The 21085-nt window shown below is 41.4% G+C and overlaps 1 protein-coding gene across 1 annotated transcript; it reads right to left on the reverse strand.

Annotated features, from left to right (window-relative positions):
- Positions 1-1858: 1858 nt before the first annotated feature.
- GCM1 (glial cells missing transcription factor 1) lies at positions 1859-19722 on the reverse strand. The gene is made up of 5 exons (XM_049875404.1): positions 19648-19722; positions 7222-7474; positions 6038-6150; positions 4511-4639; positions 1859-2637 (listed from the first exon to the last, which is right to left on the reverse strand). The coding sequence occupies exons 1-5, from the start codon at positions 19720-19722 to the stop codon at positions 1897-1899; spliced, it is 1311 nt and encodes a 436-aa protein (XP_049731361.1). The 3' UTR covers positions 1859-1896.
- Positions 19723-21085: the final 1363 nt, after the last annotated feature.

Consider the following 21085-nt stretch of genomic DNA (forward strand, 5'->3'; position numbering starts at 1 on the left):
AAAGAAAGAAAAAAAAAAGGCAGGTTGTAATCCTACACTCATATTATGGACCTGATGTCCAAATTGTTTCGAAATGAACCTGGTATGGGGCCATTTATATCTCTTTAAACACACAAACATACATACACAGTCAATCCTCATTATTCACAGATTCCACATTCGTGATTTCACCTATTCCTAAAAATACTTGAGGTGCTTTCTGGATCATTCATAGAGCTGCGAAAAATTCCCAGTTAAAGTTGAGCAAGGCTGGTTCAGTGTTTGCATTTGTAGGGACTTCATAGAACGTAAGTAACTACCGCAAATAACAAATAATGAGAATAGACTGTGTGTGTCTGTGTATATTTATATATTCATACACAAACACACACATACATACATATACACACATACAGAGAATACCTCCCATCTCTGGACGAATACACAAGAAACTGGTCATACACAAACACACACATACGTACATATACACACATACAGAGAATACCTCCCATCTCTGGACGAATACACAAGTACCTCAGGGAGGAAACCAGAACCAGGAGACTGCTTTTTCAGTTTTGAAATTTGTATCATGTGTATTACCATTCAAATAGGAAAGAAAATCATTTTTTTAATAAATATTTATTTATTGCTTGGTTCTTTTCAGATTTGACATCCAGGCTCACATTTATTGTAAAGTACTTCAGGTCACAAGAGGAACTGGCATTCATAATGTGGCTGGCTGATGACAGCCATGTTCATTAAGCAAACGTTTTATCAAGCACATATTATGAACCTGGCACTGAGTCAGGTGCTATAAAGAATAAAGATGAACTGGACAAAATGTAAGCCTTCACGGACAGGGAAGACAGTGAAGAAGAAGAAGGAAGGATAGACATAGGAGACCATTTGCCGCCACCAGAATTTCCCTTCGTGTTGCCATTTAATTTTGCTGTTCTTTATTAAATTGAGTTAGGTCATATTCCTTGTTTGGTAAGTCTTAGAAATCAATTGGAAAACACAACTAGACAAAGTTTTAAATATTTCGGGTATAAGCTCAACTCTCTACATTCCTACAGCTCTGTAACCCTCTCTGCTGGTTCCTTCCTTCTCACAGTCCCCAAGAAGGTGTCATGTGATTCTAGGTGTTGTTGTTTGTTGTTGTCCAGTCGGCTCCACCTTATGGCGATCTTATGTATAATAGAATGAAATGTTGCTCAGTCCTGAGCCATCTTCTTGATAGCTGGCACGTTTGAGTCAATTCTTTCAGCTATCTTGTCTATCCATCTCATTGAGGGTTACCCTCATTTTTTCTGACCCTCCACATTACCAAACATAATACCCTTTTCTAATGATTGGTCTTTCCTGATGATGTGTCCAAAGTAAATAAGCCAAAGTCTCACCATCTTCATTTCTAAAGAGAATTCTGGTCGTATTTCTTCTAAGGCTGACTTGTTTGTTTTTCTGGCAGTCCACAATATATTCAATATTCTTCATCACTACCACAATTTGAATGCAGTGATCCTAGGTAGGTGAGTTTTTTACATCTCTGCTGTTTGATATGCATCAGGGACAACGGAAAGCCGACAGATAATGCAACCGAGGTGCTGAGAGCCACAAACAATGCGAGAATAAGCAGAAAGCATTTCACTTCACAGATGGGCAAGTTTTCATTCCTTGCTAAGAATGGGAGTCCAAGAGTGGAGAAGGACAGGCCCAAAATGTTGCTTTTTGTGTGAAGAAAGACATCTTGCCCTCAGCTTGTCACAGGATTCCGATTTCTCTCTATTGGAATCGACTCAATGGCAAAGGGTTTGGTTTATTTTTTGAAAACTGCTTCCAAAAAAAAAAAAATCCTTTCAGCTATTTCCCAAAACACCATTTTTGGGGAGGGGAAGGGCGGATTGTGAAAGACGTGAGTCATCTTAAAGGACAGAGATTCAGAAGCATTTCATTGTTGCAGTGTTCTAAACCCATGCATCTCATTTCTTCATCAAAATCCCATTTGCTGCTCTTACCTGGCAGGGAATATTGATGGTGAGGGTGAGAGGCGTAGGTGAGGAGAAAAGGGTCCTCCTGGGGTGAATGGTATGTGGTGGAAGGGAAGTAGCTGTTAAAATCCACATGTACCTTCTCTTCATAAAGATCACCCCCTGGATTTGGCCATAATGGGTGACAGCTAGTTTTGGCTGCAGGTGGTTCCACAGGAATCTGCTGGAAACAGGGTTCTGAGGAGTTCAGGGAAGGGGAGAAGTCGTAAGGCCAGCTGGCCAGAGGAAAAGGATAACTGGGGCAACATTTGTCATTAAGAGGATTTCTTCCCAAAGCCACATTTTTATTCCATGCTTGCAGATCCTCGTAATCCGAATAAATTCCAGAGACAGAAGGCTGAAGCAGGTCTGCACTATTGTAGATCCTACTATTGGACAATTTGCATTTCTCATAGAGCTTAGTGGGGCCCAAGCTGGCCGGGGGATCAGCCAGATCAGTGGTCCCCCCAAAACCATAACTCTTGGAGAAGGATAAGCAACCATTTAGTGACCTCTGCTGGGGACTGTTAGAAATTAAAGGTCCACTGTAACTACCAGGCAATTGGACACCTTCTTGGAAAGACCAAGTTAAAGGTAAACTTTCCCGATTCTGTGTTTCACCTGGAAGACACTGGAAAGGAATATGAAAGGCTCATGTTAATAAGTGAAGCACGTTGACACAGCTACCACAGGCAGCCACAAGTTATTCTGTACAAGTAAGCGTTCCATCAGATTTTCCTCATTCCTGACATACTTGAAGCTCAAACAAGAGAGCAGCTTTACCACAACCGCCCAAGACTTGAAAGAAGCAAACGTTGCTTCCATTTCAGTCTTCAAGCTACTAACTAGTAGGAGCTGAATTTCCCTTTACTCCGAGGAGACATGAATTGTGTTTTAGATGTTTCATCCTCAAACGCAAATCTGCTATCTTAGTTGTCTTTGTGAAAAATCTATAAGGACCTATTGAAGAAAAATCAAAATGCAGCTTCGAAGATTTATATTATGCCCAGTGAAGCTCTTGGGGATTTTTCTCCTCCCTCACCCTTTTTTAAAATAATTTTCCCTCCTTGACTTTTCTATGATGTTTTAGTGCTGGCTGGAGTCTGAGAGACTGGGGTTGTTGGTTTTTTGTTTTGTTTTGTTTTGTTTTCCCAAGAGACTTTCTGCACTTATGGGAATTTAGTTAAATCATAAATAGGGCCTCTAGAATAAAAAAGCGGTCAACTAATTGCTTTCTTTTTCTTTCTTCCTTCCTTCCTCCCTCCCTTCCTCTCTTCTTTCCCTGCCTGTTCCCCTCCCTTCCTTCTCCCTTCCCCCTTCCCTCTGTCCCTCCTTTCTTCTTCCTTTTTTTTTTTTATTGTGGTAAAAATGTATAAAGAAAAGCATTTGCCAATTCAACACTTTTTACATGTCCAACTCAGTGACATTACTTCCATTCATTGTGTTATACAATGATCACAAAGTGGTAAATTTATTTTTATAAGTAAAGGAAGTATGTTGTCCTCTGGCTATCACATCTCATTTAATCAGGCTCTCCCTTTGTCTTAAAGGAGATGATGAAGTAAAAAAGAGACAGTAAAATAAAGACTAGATTGGATTTCATGGTGCGTAAAAGAATCTGGTTAAGAATTAAGGTATACACGCATTTACGTAAAACTATCAGGCCAATAAGAGGAATGGCTTGGCGGGGGTGAAGAGAAGGGGTAATGACCTGGTGGAATGGGAGAAAATGCCCTTTGATTGTCCCGCTACTGAGAAAAGGAATGACTGACGGACCAGCTATTTAGGCTCAGGGGCTCACATGTCCCTACAACAGACTCAAATGACAATTTCTTCTGTAAGGTGTTTAGAGACTTCCATAAGGAATGTTAGAGCCTCCAGGGATGGACCAGCTCCATCTCTGTTCTCCAGAAAAGCATGGAGTACAACTGAATAGTAGAAAAAGTATAGGAATTACTATCACACTTAAACAGACAAACATACAAAGTTATGACAATGTGTTCATATTGTTGCATTCATATGCAACAATATGTTGCATCCACTTTGTTTGCAGGAAACAGCCCTGGATGAGCATCATTTTCAGAAACTATTCAGTTATTCACCTTGGTAGATGATTAACTCTTGGTAGAGTTTGCTAAGGGAATCATCTGTTTGGGTGGGAATAGAAATTTGGGGTGGTGGGAAGCACGAGGCTAAGATATTGTGTTGGTCATTTCAGTCAGTTCAAAATATAAAGTGCCAAATATAGGTACCATTTCAAGTTTCTTTTTAAAATTCTAGTAGGGAAGACTGTACTAAAATTATATGGAATTTATGATTGGGAACACGCTACAAAAATGATAGAAATAAAGAGTAAATATTTTTGGTAAGATGCTTGTTTGTAGACCAGCCTGATGGTGTATGATATTTAGTTTTCATTCAGATAAGGAGTCAGGGAAATCTCTGCCCCCCACCGTAGGGTGGCAAGCTGCTGTATATTCTGGACGTACATAATGAAAGCTTACCTTTGTCTCTGAGCCCCGCTTCAGCTTCAGAGAGGCGGAGGAAGACGCCGTGTGCACTTTCTTCATCGCTCTTCTTGCCTCTGCTTCTACTTTGGTTTCCGGTTTTGGATGATCGTGCTCTCCCTTTGACTTAAATAGAAAATAAAGACTAGATTGTACTGCATGGCATGTTAATTTTTACTCAATGCCCTACCACTTTGACTGGGTGGTGTTGTATGGAACTATATTGACAAGATAGGATAATCCTTGTAAGTATCTCCCAAGGCCACCATGCTTTTTCCTGCCTCCACCGTTTTGCTTAGGGTGCTCCCTCTTCTGTGATGATGCCTTTCACCAACTTGGCAAAGTCACGGTCAGAGTAAGAATAAGTAATGTTTACTAAATGCTTGCAGGACACTGTAATAAACACACAATGCGTCTGATTTGATCTTCAGCACAACCCTAGGAGGTATGTGTTATTATTATCAACCCCGGTTTACAGAATAGGAAACTGAGGCAGGGAAAGATGATATCACTTGGGTAACCTCCCACAGTAAGTAGGGGAGGTAACATTCAAAATGCAGCTGGAGCTGACCCAGCTGAGAGCTGATTGTAAAATAACTAGGAATTTTTTGAGCAGGGTTTTGAAAATTGGACATGGTAGGAATACTTAGATGATGGAAATTGACAAACTCTACAAATCAGGACTTTTGGGGGAAGGCCAGTTTACTAGCACCTCAATGATTCCAACCAAGGCAGTCTGATGTCAGAGTCTACCCTTCCACCCTTATCTAAACCACTACCCCCATTTGGGGGAAAAAAAATTGTCGCTGTAGAGTCAATTCTGGGTCATGGCGACTTCACACGTTACAGGCTGCTCCATAGAGTTTCTTGTCTGTAATGTCCATAGAAGCAGTTCACCAGGCCTTTCTTACATGGTGCAGCTGAGTGGGTTCAAACCATTAACCTTTAGGTTAGTAGTCGAGTACAAACCATTTGTACCAACCAGTGACCTTCCACCCCCTCTGGTAGTTCTTAATATCCACATTTTACAGAAAATTGGGGCTTAGGGAAATAAAGTGATTTTTTCAGGGTTACAGGCTACTTAAAAGTCAAAGCAGGTATTCAGACTCAGTTTTATTGAAGGCACCCTATGCTCCCGAGCACTGAGCTAGACTGTGATCAGATGATCAAAGCCTCCTTTGCTCCCCTCCTGGGGCTCCCCCAGGGACATATTACCCAATGAACAAGTTACACACAGGCTTAATTGTGTTTACTTATTAATCTGTAGTGCACAATTTCAAATGGGTTTCACCACATCTGCCCCCAAGTGCCTCTTCCCAAGCACTCTGTATTTCTGTCGGAGTGGAGTGCACAGATATTTGCTCTCATCAGCCTGCCTCCTCGCCCAGAGCGTGAGCCCTCCAAGCCTGGGGCAGACTCTCAGGCCCCTGTGCATTTTCAGCCTCTGGCGAAGCTTCTTGTACTTAGTAAACGTTTGTTGAATTAAAGAGAAACTGAATCACAGGTCTCTAACTCAAATCCAACCTGGAAAAAGATGAAGGGTCCGTCGTGCCTCCAGAAGTTGGTGACCGGGAAGCCCCCGTGACCTCGGCAAGGAATTAGCTTCAAAGGCCCATCGCAGTTGGGACAGCGTTTCCCTACAAAAGAGCAGATGGAGGTGACCACTTTGCTGAGATATGTCAGGTAGCTCCTAAGTCTGGGCTGCCCTTCTGATTTGGCCTTGACTCCAGGATGACAGAGAATAAACCTGTGCTCAGTTTTAAGGGCTTCCATCCACCAGGCATTACCTTCTGACCCCTGGAGGCCTGGCCACAATAACAGCCCAGGCCAGTCTCCCATAGGACAGAGTAAGCAGTTGCTTACCCAGTGGAATATTTCACAGGTGAGGTAAGAGCTTTTCTAAGCAGAAAGCCCCTCCCGACCTATTTACCGATACTTGAAATTCTTCATAAAGAAAAGGAAAAAATTCTTTCATTTCACAATTGGAACTAAGGGTCAAAATGGCAAAGCCACATGAAAGAAATAACACAGCTACTTCAGCTTTTACTAAGGTGTAAATGACTGATACCAGATCCTGCCTTGAGAGCAAGTTTTGAAGACAGACAACAAAGAAAGAACATGAAGTAACTTGAGGACTGAAGTGGGCAAGAAACAATGAGAGTATCCATTTCACAATTCAGTGAGTATGGTTTAAAAATAAATAAAATGAACAAGTATCTCAGCATGTGATTATGGCAAGTACGTCAATGGGACGGAATTCAGTCCAACTCAAATTTAATCCCATCACTCCTACTCCTGATCAAAACAGGCATCAAGATCACTTAGGGACCCACTTCCCAAGACGTCAGGGGGCAAATCTGATGAACTACTTTCTTCTGAACTTTGCATGAGTGTGCTGATGAATTAATAAGTACACATTAATTAACAGGACACATCTTCCTTTTAATAAGGACCTTGAGTCAAATGCCTTATTAACCCAGAGGAGTGGTTTTAATGGCGGGAGCTCTGGGCATGGCAGATCAGTGGGACAGATACTGGGAGTCCAGGGGTCTGGTTGGCTCCTTTCGTATGCTTTACGTAGGAACAGCTTTTGTTTTCCCCACCCTTGGTGGTATGAAGCGGGATGTGTGGGCCTATAGCAGCCAGTTGGGGCAGGAGCATCTGAGTCAATACCAGCTTCCCTGCCAGTCCCACTGAGCCCCACTCACTCTGCTGCTTCTGCCGGGCTTTGTCACAGATGGCAGGGCGCAGGTAGACCTTGCGACCCTCCTCAGCAGAGCAGTCACGGCTGCACACCACCACGCCCAGGCAGGACTTCTTGAGGATGCGGGAGTTGTGGTTGTTGGTGTTGCGCATGGCCCAGCTGCTCAGGTGCCTCTGTGCGCTCCTGTCCTCTGAGCTGTAGATGTGCTTTGCGTAGGAATCTGGCCACTCCTGGAACCAGTCAGTTTTTTTTACATTCTGATAGAAACACAAAGAATATCATTATTATAACTAGAAAGCATTATCATCAATCACCGTGAAGTCAATAAACATACAGGATGGCTTGGCCTTTGAGAGACCTTTGGAAAAGATCTGTTGTTGTTAGCTGCCCTCAAGTCAGCCCGCAACTCATGGTGACCCCATGAACAATAGAACAAAATGCTGCCTGGTCCTACACCGCCCCAGGATCAGTAGCAGGTCAGACCACTGTGATCTGTAGGATTTTCATTATGATCCATAGGATTTTCACTGACTGATTTTCAGAAGTGGATGGTCAAGCCTTTCTTCCTAGTCTTTCTTATTCCGGAAGCTCTGCTGAAACCTGTTCAGTGTCAAGGGAGCACTCAAGCCTCCACTACCAGACAGGTGATAGCCGTGCATGAGGTGCACTGGCTGGGAATCAAAGCTGGGTCTCCCACGTGGAAGCTGAGAATTCTACCACTGAACAACCACTGCCCTTGGAAAAGACCTGTTGTTATTATTGGGTGCTCTTGGGTCAATTCCGAATCACAGTGACCCCATGCGACAGAGTAGAACTGCCCGATAGTGTTTTCTAGACTGTAATCTTTATGGGAGCAGATGGCCAGGCCTTTCTCCCATGAAGCTACTGGGTGGGTTCAAACAGCCAACCTTTCGGTTAGCAGCCGAGCACTTAAGAGTTTGTGCCAGCAGGGGCTCTCTGGAAAAGGCTTACGTAGATTTAATCCTGACTGTGGGGCCTGAGAGCACAGCACAGCCGTGGCAACATGATTGCTGTGTCTATTCAGTCCCTGACCCAAATGAATTGTAATCTAGCCCTTCTGAGTTCTATCCAGTTGGTATTTCTCTAACACCTGTTGATAAAGTTATGATCATTTCTCACTAAGAATTTATGAGGGTGAAGCAATGTTATTGTGCTCTTATGCAATTACTGTGGAAAAATTATTGCAGGATCACATGTGATATTGCCTCATATCACACTGTGGTTGCCTGCTTGGGAATCCTATGGGCTTATGTAAAGGCACCAGAGACAAGTAGTGGGAAGACTGGAAAGCCCTGGTTAAGGTGGATTCCAAGAGCCACTTCTTCCCTCTATGGAGCTTTTCTTCCTTTATCTACTCCCTGTAACTCATGTGCCTCAAACATAAGTAAGAAAGGGCTCATTTTGACTGAAAACTTCTATGTTCCTGCCCAGTATTGGTACAATTCATCATAAAATGGATATCTGACTAAACTCTCCTTTAAAAGGTAAGGCACACTGGCTACCATTACTGAACATTTTGATCAAAGATTCTAGAGAAGAATCTTCATCAAAAGGGGGGGAAATGCAGAATAGAATTTTAATTCTCATGGCATTCAGAACTTTCTGAAGCCATTGAGGCTGTATGAGCCCCCAAAACTATTGCCCTGAAAAAATTTTTAACCCTGAAACCATAAACCAAAAATATCCCCTGAAGCCTTCGTTAAACCAAGTAACAGTCTAGTTTAACTAGTAAAGAATGTCTGCTGTGAGCCTTGTACTCTTCTAAAAAACTTACTATATGGGATCAATCTGTTAACAACTTGAAAGGTTAGGTAGGAAACTTAGGGGGAAGAGAGTTTATATTAATAGGGGAGGAACAAATTGGAAAAGGAAGGTGAGAATGGCTGCACAATTTGGAGAATGTAATCAATGTCACTGTATTATATATGTAGAAATTGTTGAATTGGTGTATGTTTTGCTGTGTATATTGTCAACAACAATTAAAGTAGAAGGTAAGGGGTACAGGATGCTCAAACCTTATAGCATAATTATCTGGCTTCCTGTGCCTCTCTTTCTGCATCTGTAAAATAGGGATAATTCATCAACCAAGAGTTGTTCTGAGGATTAAACTATACATATATCACTTAGCCAGCACCTGGTGAGTTCTAAATAAATGTTAATCACTGATGTGGTGACTTATATTCCTAGGCCTTATATTGGTATACAGACCAATCGCTGCATCAGACAGATCCTGTCTAGTTCTTAAAGTGGGAATCAGTGAGCAGTCTCAGCAGCTAAACTCAGGCTATGCCCACCCCATGGCTTCCAGAGAGCTTATGTGGTGTGGGAACGTTTTTCATCTAGAAGATTCTAGAAGGTCAGAATGGAAAGTCTACCTCAGGCCCCTCTTCTTTGTTACCCCAACAAGAAAGCACAGCAAAAATATGAGAAAGGAAAGACAGAAGATTTTTGAAAAAAAAAGAAAGCAAATACCAAAGTCGGGATGGATGGGCAGCAAGAGGAAGTTGGTGTTTATTGAGTTAGGCTTCAAGTTTAGAGCTTTATAACATGAGACTCTGGGCAAGTGACTTTGCCTCTGAAGGCTAGTTTCCTCTTCTGTAAAATGGGGGCATTGATAAAACCTGCCTTACAAGAGTGCCGTGAAGAGTAGATAAACTGTAAACTGTAAGTCCTATATAATGATAGTTGTTTGAATTTCTGTGAAGAGAAGGCAGGTCTGAGGAAATGTAAATGAGAGATTTTATGTACATGAGAGGACTCCCTGGGTAATGCAAACAGTTAACATCCTTGGCTGCTAAGCGTAAAGGTTGCAGGTTCAAATCCACCCAGAGGAACCTTGGGAAAAAAGCCCTGGTGATCTACTTCTGAGAAGTCAGCATTGAAAACTCTATGGAGCTCAGTTCTACTCTGACACACACAGGGTCACCATGAGTTGAAATTCACTAGACAGCAACTGGTATGGTTTTGGTCTTTGGTCAAGACAGCAGAGACAAGGGCAAAGAGCAAAGCAGATTTTCTTGTTTTCAAGGTGGGTAGTCCCTGTGGACTGGCCAGCGCCACAAATCCCATGAACCAGGAAGAAGGAAAAACATTTGTGACAGATTTTCAGGTGTTCTGATTAAGGCGAAGACTCCCTGCCTATGGAGGAAGAAATGATCTCTATTGTGTCTTAAGCTTTTTCTTAAGCAGCCTCTCCACCTGGCACCCTAGTTATCCAGTGCCCTTAATATGATAATGAGACATAATGTTGACACTGGTAAAATGGACTGAGAAAATTACTAGGAGTAAATGTGTTCACATCAAGCTAGTTTCTTGGCTGGTTGGTTATTCTATATCTAGTTTTTTGACCTGGATACTTAGTTGGTGTTTGACATTTGACATCTTTTTATACTGAAATTGAGAGAAAACCCAGATTCCAATAATGCGAAGGAACCCAAGTGTCAAATGGACGATAGCAAGTTCTGAAAGTCTTTTAAATTTAAAGGCAACGGAGAGGTAAAATTTAAAAAGAGAGAATAATCATTTCTTAATCTTGTTTAGCAAATCCCCACCGAGTATTCTTTTTATATTCTTTGTTTATTTTAATTTCTAACTTTTCATGAGTAACTTTGTTTTTGCTCTTGGTTAAGAAGTTTATAATTTAAAGGGAAAATCCCCAAGGCTTCCAACATGTAAATCTAACTAATTTCTATTTTATAATCTCATGGGTAACCCATCATTGGGGGGTTTAATTAATATTTCTATGACTTCTGTGTATAATTTGCCCACTAAGGGATTTAATTCTCTAACTCAGTCAAAATCTTTGAAACTCTATGCAATCATAGAGTCCTTCATTCTCCCCTCATTCTAACTTATCGTAACTACTTGAAATTTTAATAGAGTAACTTAAGGATCAAATAAGAAATCCTGGTGGCATAGTGGTTAAGTGCTCGGCTGCTAACCAAAAGGTCAGTGGTTAGAACCTACCAGCCTCTCCTCAGGAGAAAGATGTGGCAGTCTGCTCCCATAAAACTCCTAGCCTTAGAAACACTATGGGGTAGCTCTACTCTGTCCTTTAGGGTCGCTATGAGAGTGGCGTCACTAGGGTTGGTATTACCCAGTGCAGTAACTCATGGTATCCTCCTTCCATGCTAATACTGCAATATTGTAGCTAAAACACCAGAAAATTTGACAAAATAAGCGACTATAAAAACACAGGCAGCAAACAAAAACAATAGCAAGTGCTTGTAGCACGTGCAGACAAAACCATATGTTTCGAAGCTCATTGTAACAGGGTAATAATGACAATTCTGACCAGAGTGCATTAGAAAGTGCAAAAAGTAAATTAGCATTGAGTTTTAGCCTTGTAGGTATATTGATACATGTTAAAAAATTAGCTGGGCTTGTTATGAAAAATGTTTTTGTTGTTATAACTAACTACAGGGATATTAAAAAAATAACTTCTGCTGAAACAATGCACAAAAATTGTATAGACAGTCATTTTGGTGTCATCCCCTCTGACAGTGTCACCTGGTACAGTCTGTAATCCCCTAGTGATGCCACTAGCTATGAGTTGGAATTGACTCAACAGCAACTTGATGGTTTGGCTTTTTTGGTTTAAGGATCAATATATATTATTATTACATAAAACTAGTAAGTTCTGATTAAGTTGAAGACTCCTTGCCTGTGGAGATAATAATCTCTACTGAAATACCCCCCAAAAACCAAACCCATTGCCATCAAGTCAATTCTGACTTATAAGGACCCTATAGGACAGAGCAGAACTGCCCCATTGGGTTTCCAAGGAGTGCCTGGTGGATTTGAACTGCCAACCTTTTGATTAACAGCCTAAGCTCTTAACCACTGTGCCACAAGGACTTCCTGCTGAAATAAGGTACCAAAAATATCTATGGTATCATGTTATTATATTAAAATTGATTTTCATTTAGAATATAGTCCCCTCTCATATAAAGCAATCATCTACCAGGTTTCCTTAATAATAAGAATACCTTATTCATTTCTTATAAATACATGCTTCCAAACAAAACAGGGATAGCAAACAGATACACTTAAAGCAAATTAGATAGAAAATAAATGAAGTGTTACTTATGGAAAATAGACAAAAAAAATCAGTCAGCATTTTGATTTGCACACATTTCAGGAACTTACCTGTTCTGGGCCAACTGGACACCAAACTCAAAGTTTCAGTTACTGAGAGAAATTCTGTTCAACAAATTGCTTTTGCATCAGCTCAAGTGTTATTCTTTAAGGTAATGCTGCAATTTCCTACCTGATTTAAGGAGATAAGACTCAGGACAAAGCTCCTTAGTTGCTCAGACAACACTAAAGCCGGCCAGGATACCCAAGCTTCCAAACTCTCTCTGTCACCTACCTGTCTCTCTCCTTCTCCCTCCCCCTCCCCACTCTACCCAGCTAAGCAAGGGACCTGTTGGTAGGTACCCAGAACAATCTATGCTACCTCAGGTGCAGTACTGCTCCTTCATTATACCAGCAGCACAGAGTGACAGATTTCTTGCCTCAGTAGTGGGGACCACAATACTCATGGGTAGATCTGTCCCACATTAGTTTGAATGACCTTGACACCAAGGAAACTGCTGGACAAAAAGGGCAAAGTCATGGGTATCACTGTCAGAGCAACAACAATGTGACCTGATCATGCAGTTAGATAATCATTGACAAGGAATCTAAACTCTGGTTTACCTGTTGGCTCTCTAGCACCAAGACACATCTGATTACTACAAATGGCTCATTCTGTTTACATTCAGCCACATGAATCCACAGAAAAGAGCTCAAATATTCACTGTTGTTCACAATTTAGGGCTCAGCTGTGCAGATGCAAAGAAAATTTTGCTGGCTAAAATCCTGGTCCAGGAATTAACTAATCGGATATATGGCCCACTTGGGCTTGACGCACCAGGTTTTAGGTTGGTCTGCATCTGTTTTTTGTGGTTGCTGGTTGCTGTCGAGTCAATTCCGAATTCATGGTGACCCCATGTATGCAGAGTAGAACTGCCCTATAGGGTTTTCAGGACAACAGCCTTTCTGAAGCAGATCTCCAGGGCTGTCTTCTGAGGTACCTCTGAGTGGGTTTAAATTGCCAGCCTTTTCACTAGTAGTCAAGCGTACCACCCGGGGACTGTATTTATGTTTAAATAAAAACAAACAAACCTGTTGCCGTTGAGTCGATTCTGACTCATTGCAACCCTATTTATGTTTAGTATGTTTTTATGTTTTCTCTACAAAGAATATACTTAAACCTTCGAATTGTGTGAGTTTATGCCTTGGCATTGGCTATGGCCCTGGGTTTAATCTGAAAACTGTGCTGTGCTTAGGAAGAAACTCTTTTGGGGTGTTTGTCTGCCATGATGCTATTGGAAGAACCTGTACTTCCTTGATTCTCCTAGAGAAGCTGGCTGATGTTAGGAATGGAGCGGGCACTAGTTAGGAGAAACCAAACCCACTGCTGTCAAGTCAAGTCTGACTCATAGCAACCCCATAGGGTTTCGAAGGCTGTAAATCTCAATAGAAGCACACTACCAGATCTTTCTCCTATGAGGCCACCGGTGGTTTCGAACCACCAACCTTTCGGATAGCAATTGATTGTTTTAACCATCAACTTTTCAGTTAGCAGTCGATTGCTTTAACCACTGTGCCACCAGGGCTCCTTATTTAGGAGAAATGGAACTAATTTTTTTTACTCAATTTTTAACCAGAAAAGAAGAAATTTCTAAGGGAATCAAGACTCCCTCTTAAGCATTACACTTAGTATTAATGAGGACCATGTAAGCCCCGTTGCTAATGAGGCTAAGGCTAAACCAACACCAGATGTTTGCCTCATACACCGAGCAAGCCCTAAAGCAATTACACTGAGCTTCCAGAAGGTAAACGTATTTTAAGGGGACTAGAAAGAGAAAGCAATATTGGTGTATTACATTTGGCCTGGAATAAAGAGACTTGTATAAATAACAGTTGTGAGTAAGTCAAGTGCTTGCAGTTCTGTGCTGGCTGTCTGGAGGCTGGGTAAAAGAAAAATAGAATCAGAATAGCCACGACATACTGGAGAAATGGCCAGAAACAAGTGAAACAAACATTTGTAAAGATGTAGATGCAGCTGAAAGGAGGAAACACACATTGACACAAATACAGAGAACCAACAGTTTACTGAGTTCAAGCAGCATGGGAAGGATCAGGGCCTTTTCTTTCTTTTTTAAAAATTTTATTTATTTTGTTGCTGTCGTTGAGAATATACAGAGCAGAACATACACCAATAGTTTCTACAGGTACAATTTAGTGACATTGATTACACTTTTCGAGTTGTGCAACCATCTAACCCTCCTTTTCTGAGTTGTTCCTTCCCTATTAATGCAAACTCGCTGCCCACTAAGTTTCCTATCTAATCTTTTGAGTTGATGTTGTCAATTTGATCCCACATAGATAGATCTTAAAAGAGCACAATGCTTAAGGCAGACATTCTTTACTAGTTGAGCTAAACTATTGTTTGGTTTGAAGAAGGCCTTTTCTGATTTTGATTTCCAGCCAATAAGCTACTGGCTTCTGAAACCAGTAGCCAGTTGCCAACAAGTCAATTCTAACTCATGGCAACCCCACGTGTGTCAGAGTAGAGTTGTGCTCCATAGGGTTTTCAATGGCTAAATTTTTGGAAATAGATCACCAGGTTTTCTTCCAAGGCACCTCTGGATGGATTCGAACCTCCAACCTTCCTTAGCAGCCAAGCACATTAAATGTTTGCACCACCCGTAAAAAGCCAAAGCAAGCCTGTTACTGTCAAGTTGATTCTGACTCATAGTGATCCTGTAGGATGGAGTAGAACTGCCCTATAGGTTTTCCAAGGCTGTAAAACCAAATCTTCACAGAGGCAGACTGCCACATCTTTCCCTTCTGGAGCAGCTGGTGAGTTAGAACTGCCCCGCCTGGGGCTCCCACTGCCTATAAAATAACGAAGTCCTCTTAGAATAACCTGATCCCAAGCCATGTTTGCAGCCGGGAGCCCCCCAAATTTCCTTGCTGAACCCCTGTGCACAAGCTCCCTCAAACATAGACACGAAGAGCCTTCAGACTTAGGTCCCCACCCCTTTGGCTTGATCATCTCCTCCCCTTTTTTCCTCCCCACTTTACAATACACCTTTCCAGAGAAAGCCCCTGGCAGAATGCTCGGCCTTACCCCTTCACGAGAGTCATGCTCCCTCTTTCATGTTTCCTAGCATTTTCTATCTGGTGTCGATTCTCTATTTGAGCACGGATTTTGTCCCATTAGCCCAGATGAATCATAAGTGTGTCCATGGACATTAACACCACTTAATGGCCCCTGCTTCCCCGAGCCTGCTGTAGTGCCTGGCACAATATTGCTGCTCTAAAGTGTTTGCTGTCCTAAAGAGAGTTGTTCTTGCTGATGTCAAACACTAATCCATAAATCTTGAGACAGCTGAGATATATAAAGAGACATGTAGTTTCTAGAACCACAAGATACAATTAGCATTTGGGTGACCATCTTTATACTTCAAGCATGTGAGAGGATTAACAGAAAAAGAATTTGCTAAAGTGTTGAAGAAGTGAGAATCCTGGCAAGAACACAAAATTATGAAAAATAAACTATCAATTATTTATCTTGGGACAAAGAGTGAAACTAAGGAAGTTTTTAATTATGGCAAGCCACTGCATTTGATCGTTTAAGCTAGTCTCCACCACCCCCAATAGATGGTCTGAGGAACATTACTCTTTTGGTGGGGAGGGGGGTTCCATGAAAAATAAGTTTGGGGCAACACTGCCCAATGGCCTCCTTTAGGGAGAATCAGCACTACACATGCGTGCGGGAAAGTTCCAAGTCGGCAGTAAAGGAATCCATTAAACTTTGTGGAACTTCCCGTTCCTCCTCCACCACCCCACCACCACAGAATCTACTGAGGCTCTTTGTAACTTGTACAGTCTAGGACACATTTTGGGAAACATTGCTGTAAACAGTGGGATACATAAGCAATGTAGTCATTTATTAATTCATTCCGTGCATGCGTTTGCTGTTGGATACATGCCAGGCACTGCATTATGCCCCGGGCTGACTGCTCTAGAACGCAGGCCTTCCAAACCTCAGGTCACAGAATCCTAGATAATTAGAACTAATGGGTACAATAAGGATCATTTAATAAGACAAAATGAAAGAAATGTGAAATGTTGGTGGGATATTTAAATTTTTTAATAGTAAAAAGTTGGGGGTAAAAAAAGAGATCATGTAGTGCAATGCCTTCCCCTCGATTTCAGAAGAAAGTGAATCTCAGAAAAGGAAGACAGTTCCCCAAGGCTCCACAAAGTAAAGAGGTAGAAAGAGAATTTGAACCTAGGGCTTCTGCCTCCAAACCCTGTGTTTTCTTGTTGTTGTGTGCTGTTGAGTCTATTCCAAGTCATAGTGACCCTATATAATAGAGTAGGACTGCCCTATAGAGTTTCTTAGGCTGCAATCTTTACATGAGAAGATTACCACATCTTTTCTGGTGGGTTTGAACTGCAGACCTTTCAGTTAGCAACCAAGCTCCAGCCCTATGTTTTTGAGAGTACCCCATTCTGCCCCAGATATGCTCACAACGTGTAAACATCTAATATGTTTGGAAATCTTTGCAGGACTTTTTATTATTCATTTCAACTGGTTCTTGATACAATTCCAGAGCCAACATAAACCCAGATGAGGATGGGGTTGTCTCTGCTCAGAAAACAGACATTCGCATTTTTAATCATTTCCCTGGCATGTTTAACAAACTGAAGAGCACTTAGCTGTTTCCATAAGCAATCTTAGTACCTTTTCCATGAACTGTAAATGATACATTTCCCAAACTGAAATGTTTACTTTTGTCATACGTTTATCAGTTTAATGTCTTAGGTCGCTAAGAAGGATTTTATATTTGAAAACTCACGTTGGAACATGAATTTTTATGAGCCCTGAATTTCCCTCCAGGGAAGTGATTCTTCTTCTCTTGTTTATGGGTCTGATGCATGATATGGGTCCTCGGCTCCAGAATTCTAAAATGTGTGCTAGTACTCAGTGTTGCCCACCATTTCAGAGAGTTCTTAGACCTCATTAAAACCTCTGCTCTATGGCCTAATAATGAGCTTAATGTTTCTGTTCTACCTTCCAGTTCATTGCATAGTTTCTAGTCTTAAAACTCACAAGCTGCCACCCAAGGCACAGCAATTAGTCTCTACTCTACTGGAGCAACAGGGGAAGAAGGAGAGCCAGGAACAGGAGGAGCAAATGGAATGTGTAGCTAATTGCCTCCATGAACTGCCTCCTTTACCAAGAGACTAGAAGAACTGAATGGTGCTCTGCTACCGTTGATCAAAGATTCTATAGAAGAATCCTGATCAAAAGGGGAAAAATACAGTACAGACTTGCAAACTCACTTGGAATCCAGACTTTCTGGGGCCGTGGAGGCAGATGAACCCCTGAAATAATTGCCCTCAGATAATCTTTAAACCTAAAACCAAAATGTCCCCCGAAGTATTCTTGAAACCAAACAATAGTTTAGCTTAACTAGTAAAGAATATCTGCCTCGCGTGCTCTTTAAAGATCTATATGGGATCAAATCGACAACAGCAACTCAAAAGATTGGATAGGAAACTTAGGGGGCAGAGAGTTTATGTCAATGGGTGAGGAAAAACTCAGAAAAGGAAGCTGAGAATGGTTGCACAACTCGAAGAATGTAGTCAATGTCACTGAATTGTACATGTAGAAACTATTGAATTGGTGTATATTTTTCTGTATATATTCTCAGCAACAACAATAAAAATAAATAAACCCAGCTTTAGGATGTGATATTCCAAAGTCTTACATGCCCGTTTATGTCAACTCTTGAGTTTCTATGTCCTGCTTCTATTTTGGGACTGCAATCATGAAACTAACAAGTGAAAATATAAGTTCCTGAGTCATTAAAATTTGTCTTAAAGTTTCCCCTAAAACTGCTACAATAATTTTAATACCAATTCAGAGCAACCACAAACACAAGTCCCTAAAATAGATACTTGTATGACTTAGCTGTGGTTTATTTAACCATCCTTACATGAATGGAGGAGTCCCTGGGTGTTGCAAACGGTTAAGCACTTGGATACTGACAGAAAGCTTGGCATTTTGAACCCACCCAGAGGTGTCTTGGAAGACGGGCCCGGCAATCTTCTTCCACAAGGTTACAGCCTTGGAAACCTTATGGAGCAGTTCTACTCTGCACACATAGGGTCGCCATGAGTTGGAATTGACTCAATGGCAACTAACTACAACAATATGAATGAAAGTGGGACATACTTATTGTCCTCCAGCTCCCCCAAGACCTACCAAAAGAGAATGTAGGAAGAATTTTAGGAGAAACATAAAGTTAAAAAAAAAATTATGAGGACTTCACTAGAATGAAAACTTGGTTTACAAATCAAGGCTGGAATTTCCATCACCTTTCCTCTGCTTGGCCTCGTTCCCCAGAATCAGGCAGATCAGACTGCCTTTTCATTGCTGGTACTAGTAGTCTCCAGTCTTAGCCTTCCTAGGGACCTTTTCAAATAACTTCCAGTGAAAACATCCTTCAAATGGCAAGGAGGGAGGTCAAGGAAGTGGGGAATGATAAACAGGGAAATTCAGTTTCAAACAACAAATGTTTTCAACCAAACCAAAAATAAAGGCAAAGAAAATATGAAATTAAATTCACTGTACAAGCAACTCAAACAGTTAGATGAGAAGCCTAGGGGTAGTGAGTTTACGTTAATGGTGGAGGAATAATTTGGAAAAGGATGGAAAGAAAAGTTGCACAACTTGAAGAATGTAATCAGTGTCACTGAATCGTATATGTAGAAATTGTTGAATTGGTGTACGTCTTGCTGTGTATAGTTCCACTCCAAAAAAAATTTTTTTTTTAAAAGTCACTCTGCAGCTGGAAAGCAATCCAGTTTACACAGATTGTGTATTATTTATAAATTTATAAGAGTTTGAGAGGAGCATGGTGTGTCCTACCAAAGCACAATCACTTGGACATTTCAAAAACATTCCAGGCATAGATTTAGTTTTTTAAAAATATGACTATGGTAAATAAGGTTTTATGTCAATCTATGGGCAAATAAATTATCATAGATTTTATTATACTGGCTAGTTACTGTGTAACCTGAGCCAAGCCAACTCCGGAAGAGAAGTCAAGCAGCACTTTCATTGCCCCATTTGATACCTGAAGGAATCTGGAAGGTAAAGACCCACTCCAATCACAGGCATCTCCTCTTAACATTATGCCATCAGATACCAGCTGAAGCTCCAAGGGAGAGGAGTTTACCCAGCTGGAACCCTTACCAATTTTCTTCCAGGTCTTAGAAGATTAATAGTTAAGGCTTTATAGCCAAATGATGAAGGCAGATTCTTATACCAAGTACATACCTGTGGCAGTTTCATATCATTAATATCCCAGTTTAGTATCTCCTTGTCCTCAGAATCAACGTCATCTGGTTCCATGATAAGCTCAAGTCACCCACAGGATTTCGTCTATTCAAATTCCCTCAGAAAAGTTTGAGAATTTTGCTCGCAACGGCTTTAATGTGGTCAAGATGAGCCCACTCACACAGCCCAGACAGGGAGACTGCTTTCTGATGCTAAAAAATAAATGATAGTAATACCGACGGTTAAAAAGAATAAAAATCAGTGCTGATCTGCCAGAAAAACCTGTATAATTGACATTTTTTTGCAAGCACCAACATACTAATGAAAAACAAAATGTAAAGGGCATTAGCAATCTTGCTGGAACAAAGCCTGACCATCGGGTATCCCTGGATGGTGGAAATGGCTAACACATGCAGCTGCTAACCGAAAGGGTGTTGATTCAAGTCTACCCAGAGACACCTTAGAAGAAAAGCCTGGTGATCTACTTCCAAAAAACCAGCAATTGAAAATTCAGTGAAGCGCAGGCCTACTCTGATACACATGAGGTCGCCATGAGCCAAAATTGACTCAACGACAGCTGGTATCAGGAAGCAGAAGCACAGTGATCACAGCTTTGGCCTCTGGGTTTGGGTTTCCTTTGTTGTTGCTAGGAATCAGGTTGTTAAGGCCCCAGTAGGGACCATTGTCACTTGTAGTCATTGGTTGGGCCTTTTACTCCGTAAACCTGCGTCAGGGTGGGAGGGAGAAACTGGTTTGGTATTTTTTTCCACGGAAATGCTTTCATAAATTAGCTAGCATATAGTTGACATTACGAGAGAGAAGCATTACAGCCAGATGCACCTGAAAGTATTTTTTTAAACCCAAATTTCCTTAGCGATTAATTTTGGTCTCCTCAATAAAACCCATGTGCACTTTATATCTTTATATAACACCTGACGTTTTGAGTCAAATAATACTTAGCCATGAGGGCTGTCCTGTGCGTTGTAGGATGTTTAGCCGCATCCCTGGCCTCAACCCACTAGATGCCAGTAGCACTCCCCCACCCCCAGTTGTGAAAACAAAAAATGTCTCCAGACATTGCCAAGTGTCCCCTGGGAGGCAAAATCACCCCAACAATTCGAATATTATTGCTGTTAGCTGCTGCAGAGTCAATTCCAACTCGTGATGACTCCACGTGTGCAGAGCAGAACTGCTCCACAGGGTTTTCAAAGCTGTGATCTTTCACTAGAAGATGGCCAGGACCGTCTTCCGAGGCGCTTCTGGGTAGATTCCAACCACCAACTTTTATGTTAGTAGCCAAGCGCGTAACCATTTGCGCCACCCAGGGACTTCGCTTGAGAACTACCAACTACCGTTTGAAAAACCCAAACCACCCATCAAGATTTTCTATCCTCAGCAAACCTCACTCTTTTGTCCTCCGAGAAGATTTTGTCTCAAT

Source organism: Elephas maximus, chromosome 1 (assembly GCF_024166365.1).
Source record: "Elephas maximus indicus isolate mEleMax1 chromosome 1, mEleMax1 primary haplotype, whole genome shotgun sequence".
In the NCBI taxonomy this organism is placed as follows: Eukaryota; Metazoa; Chordata; class Mammalia; order Proboscidea; family Elephantidae; genus Elephas; species Elephas maximus.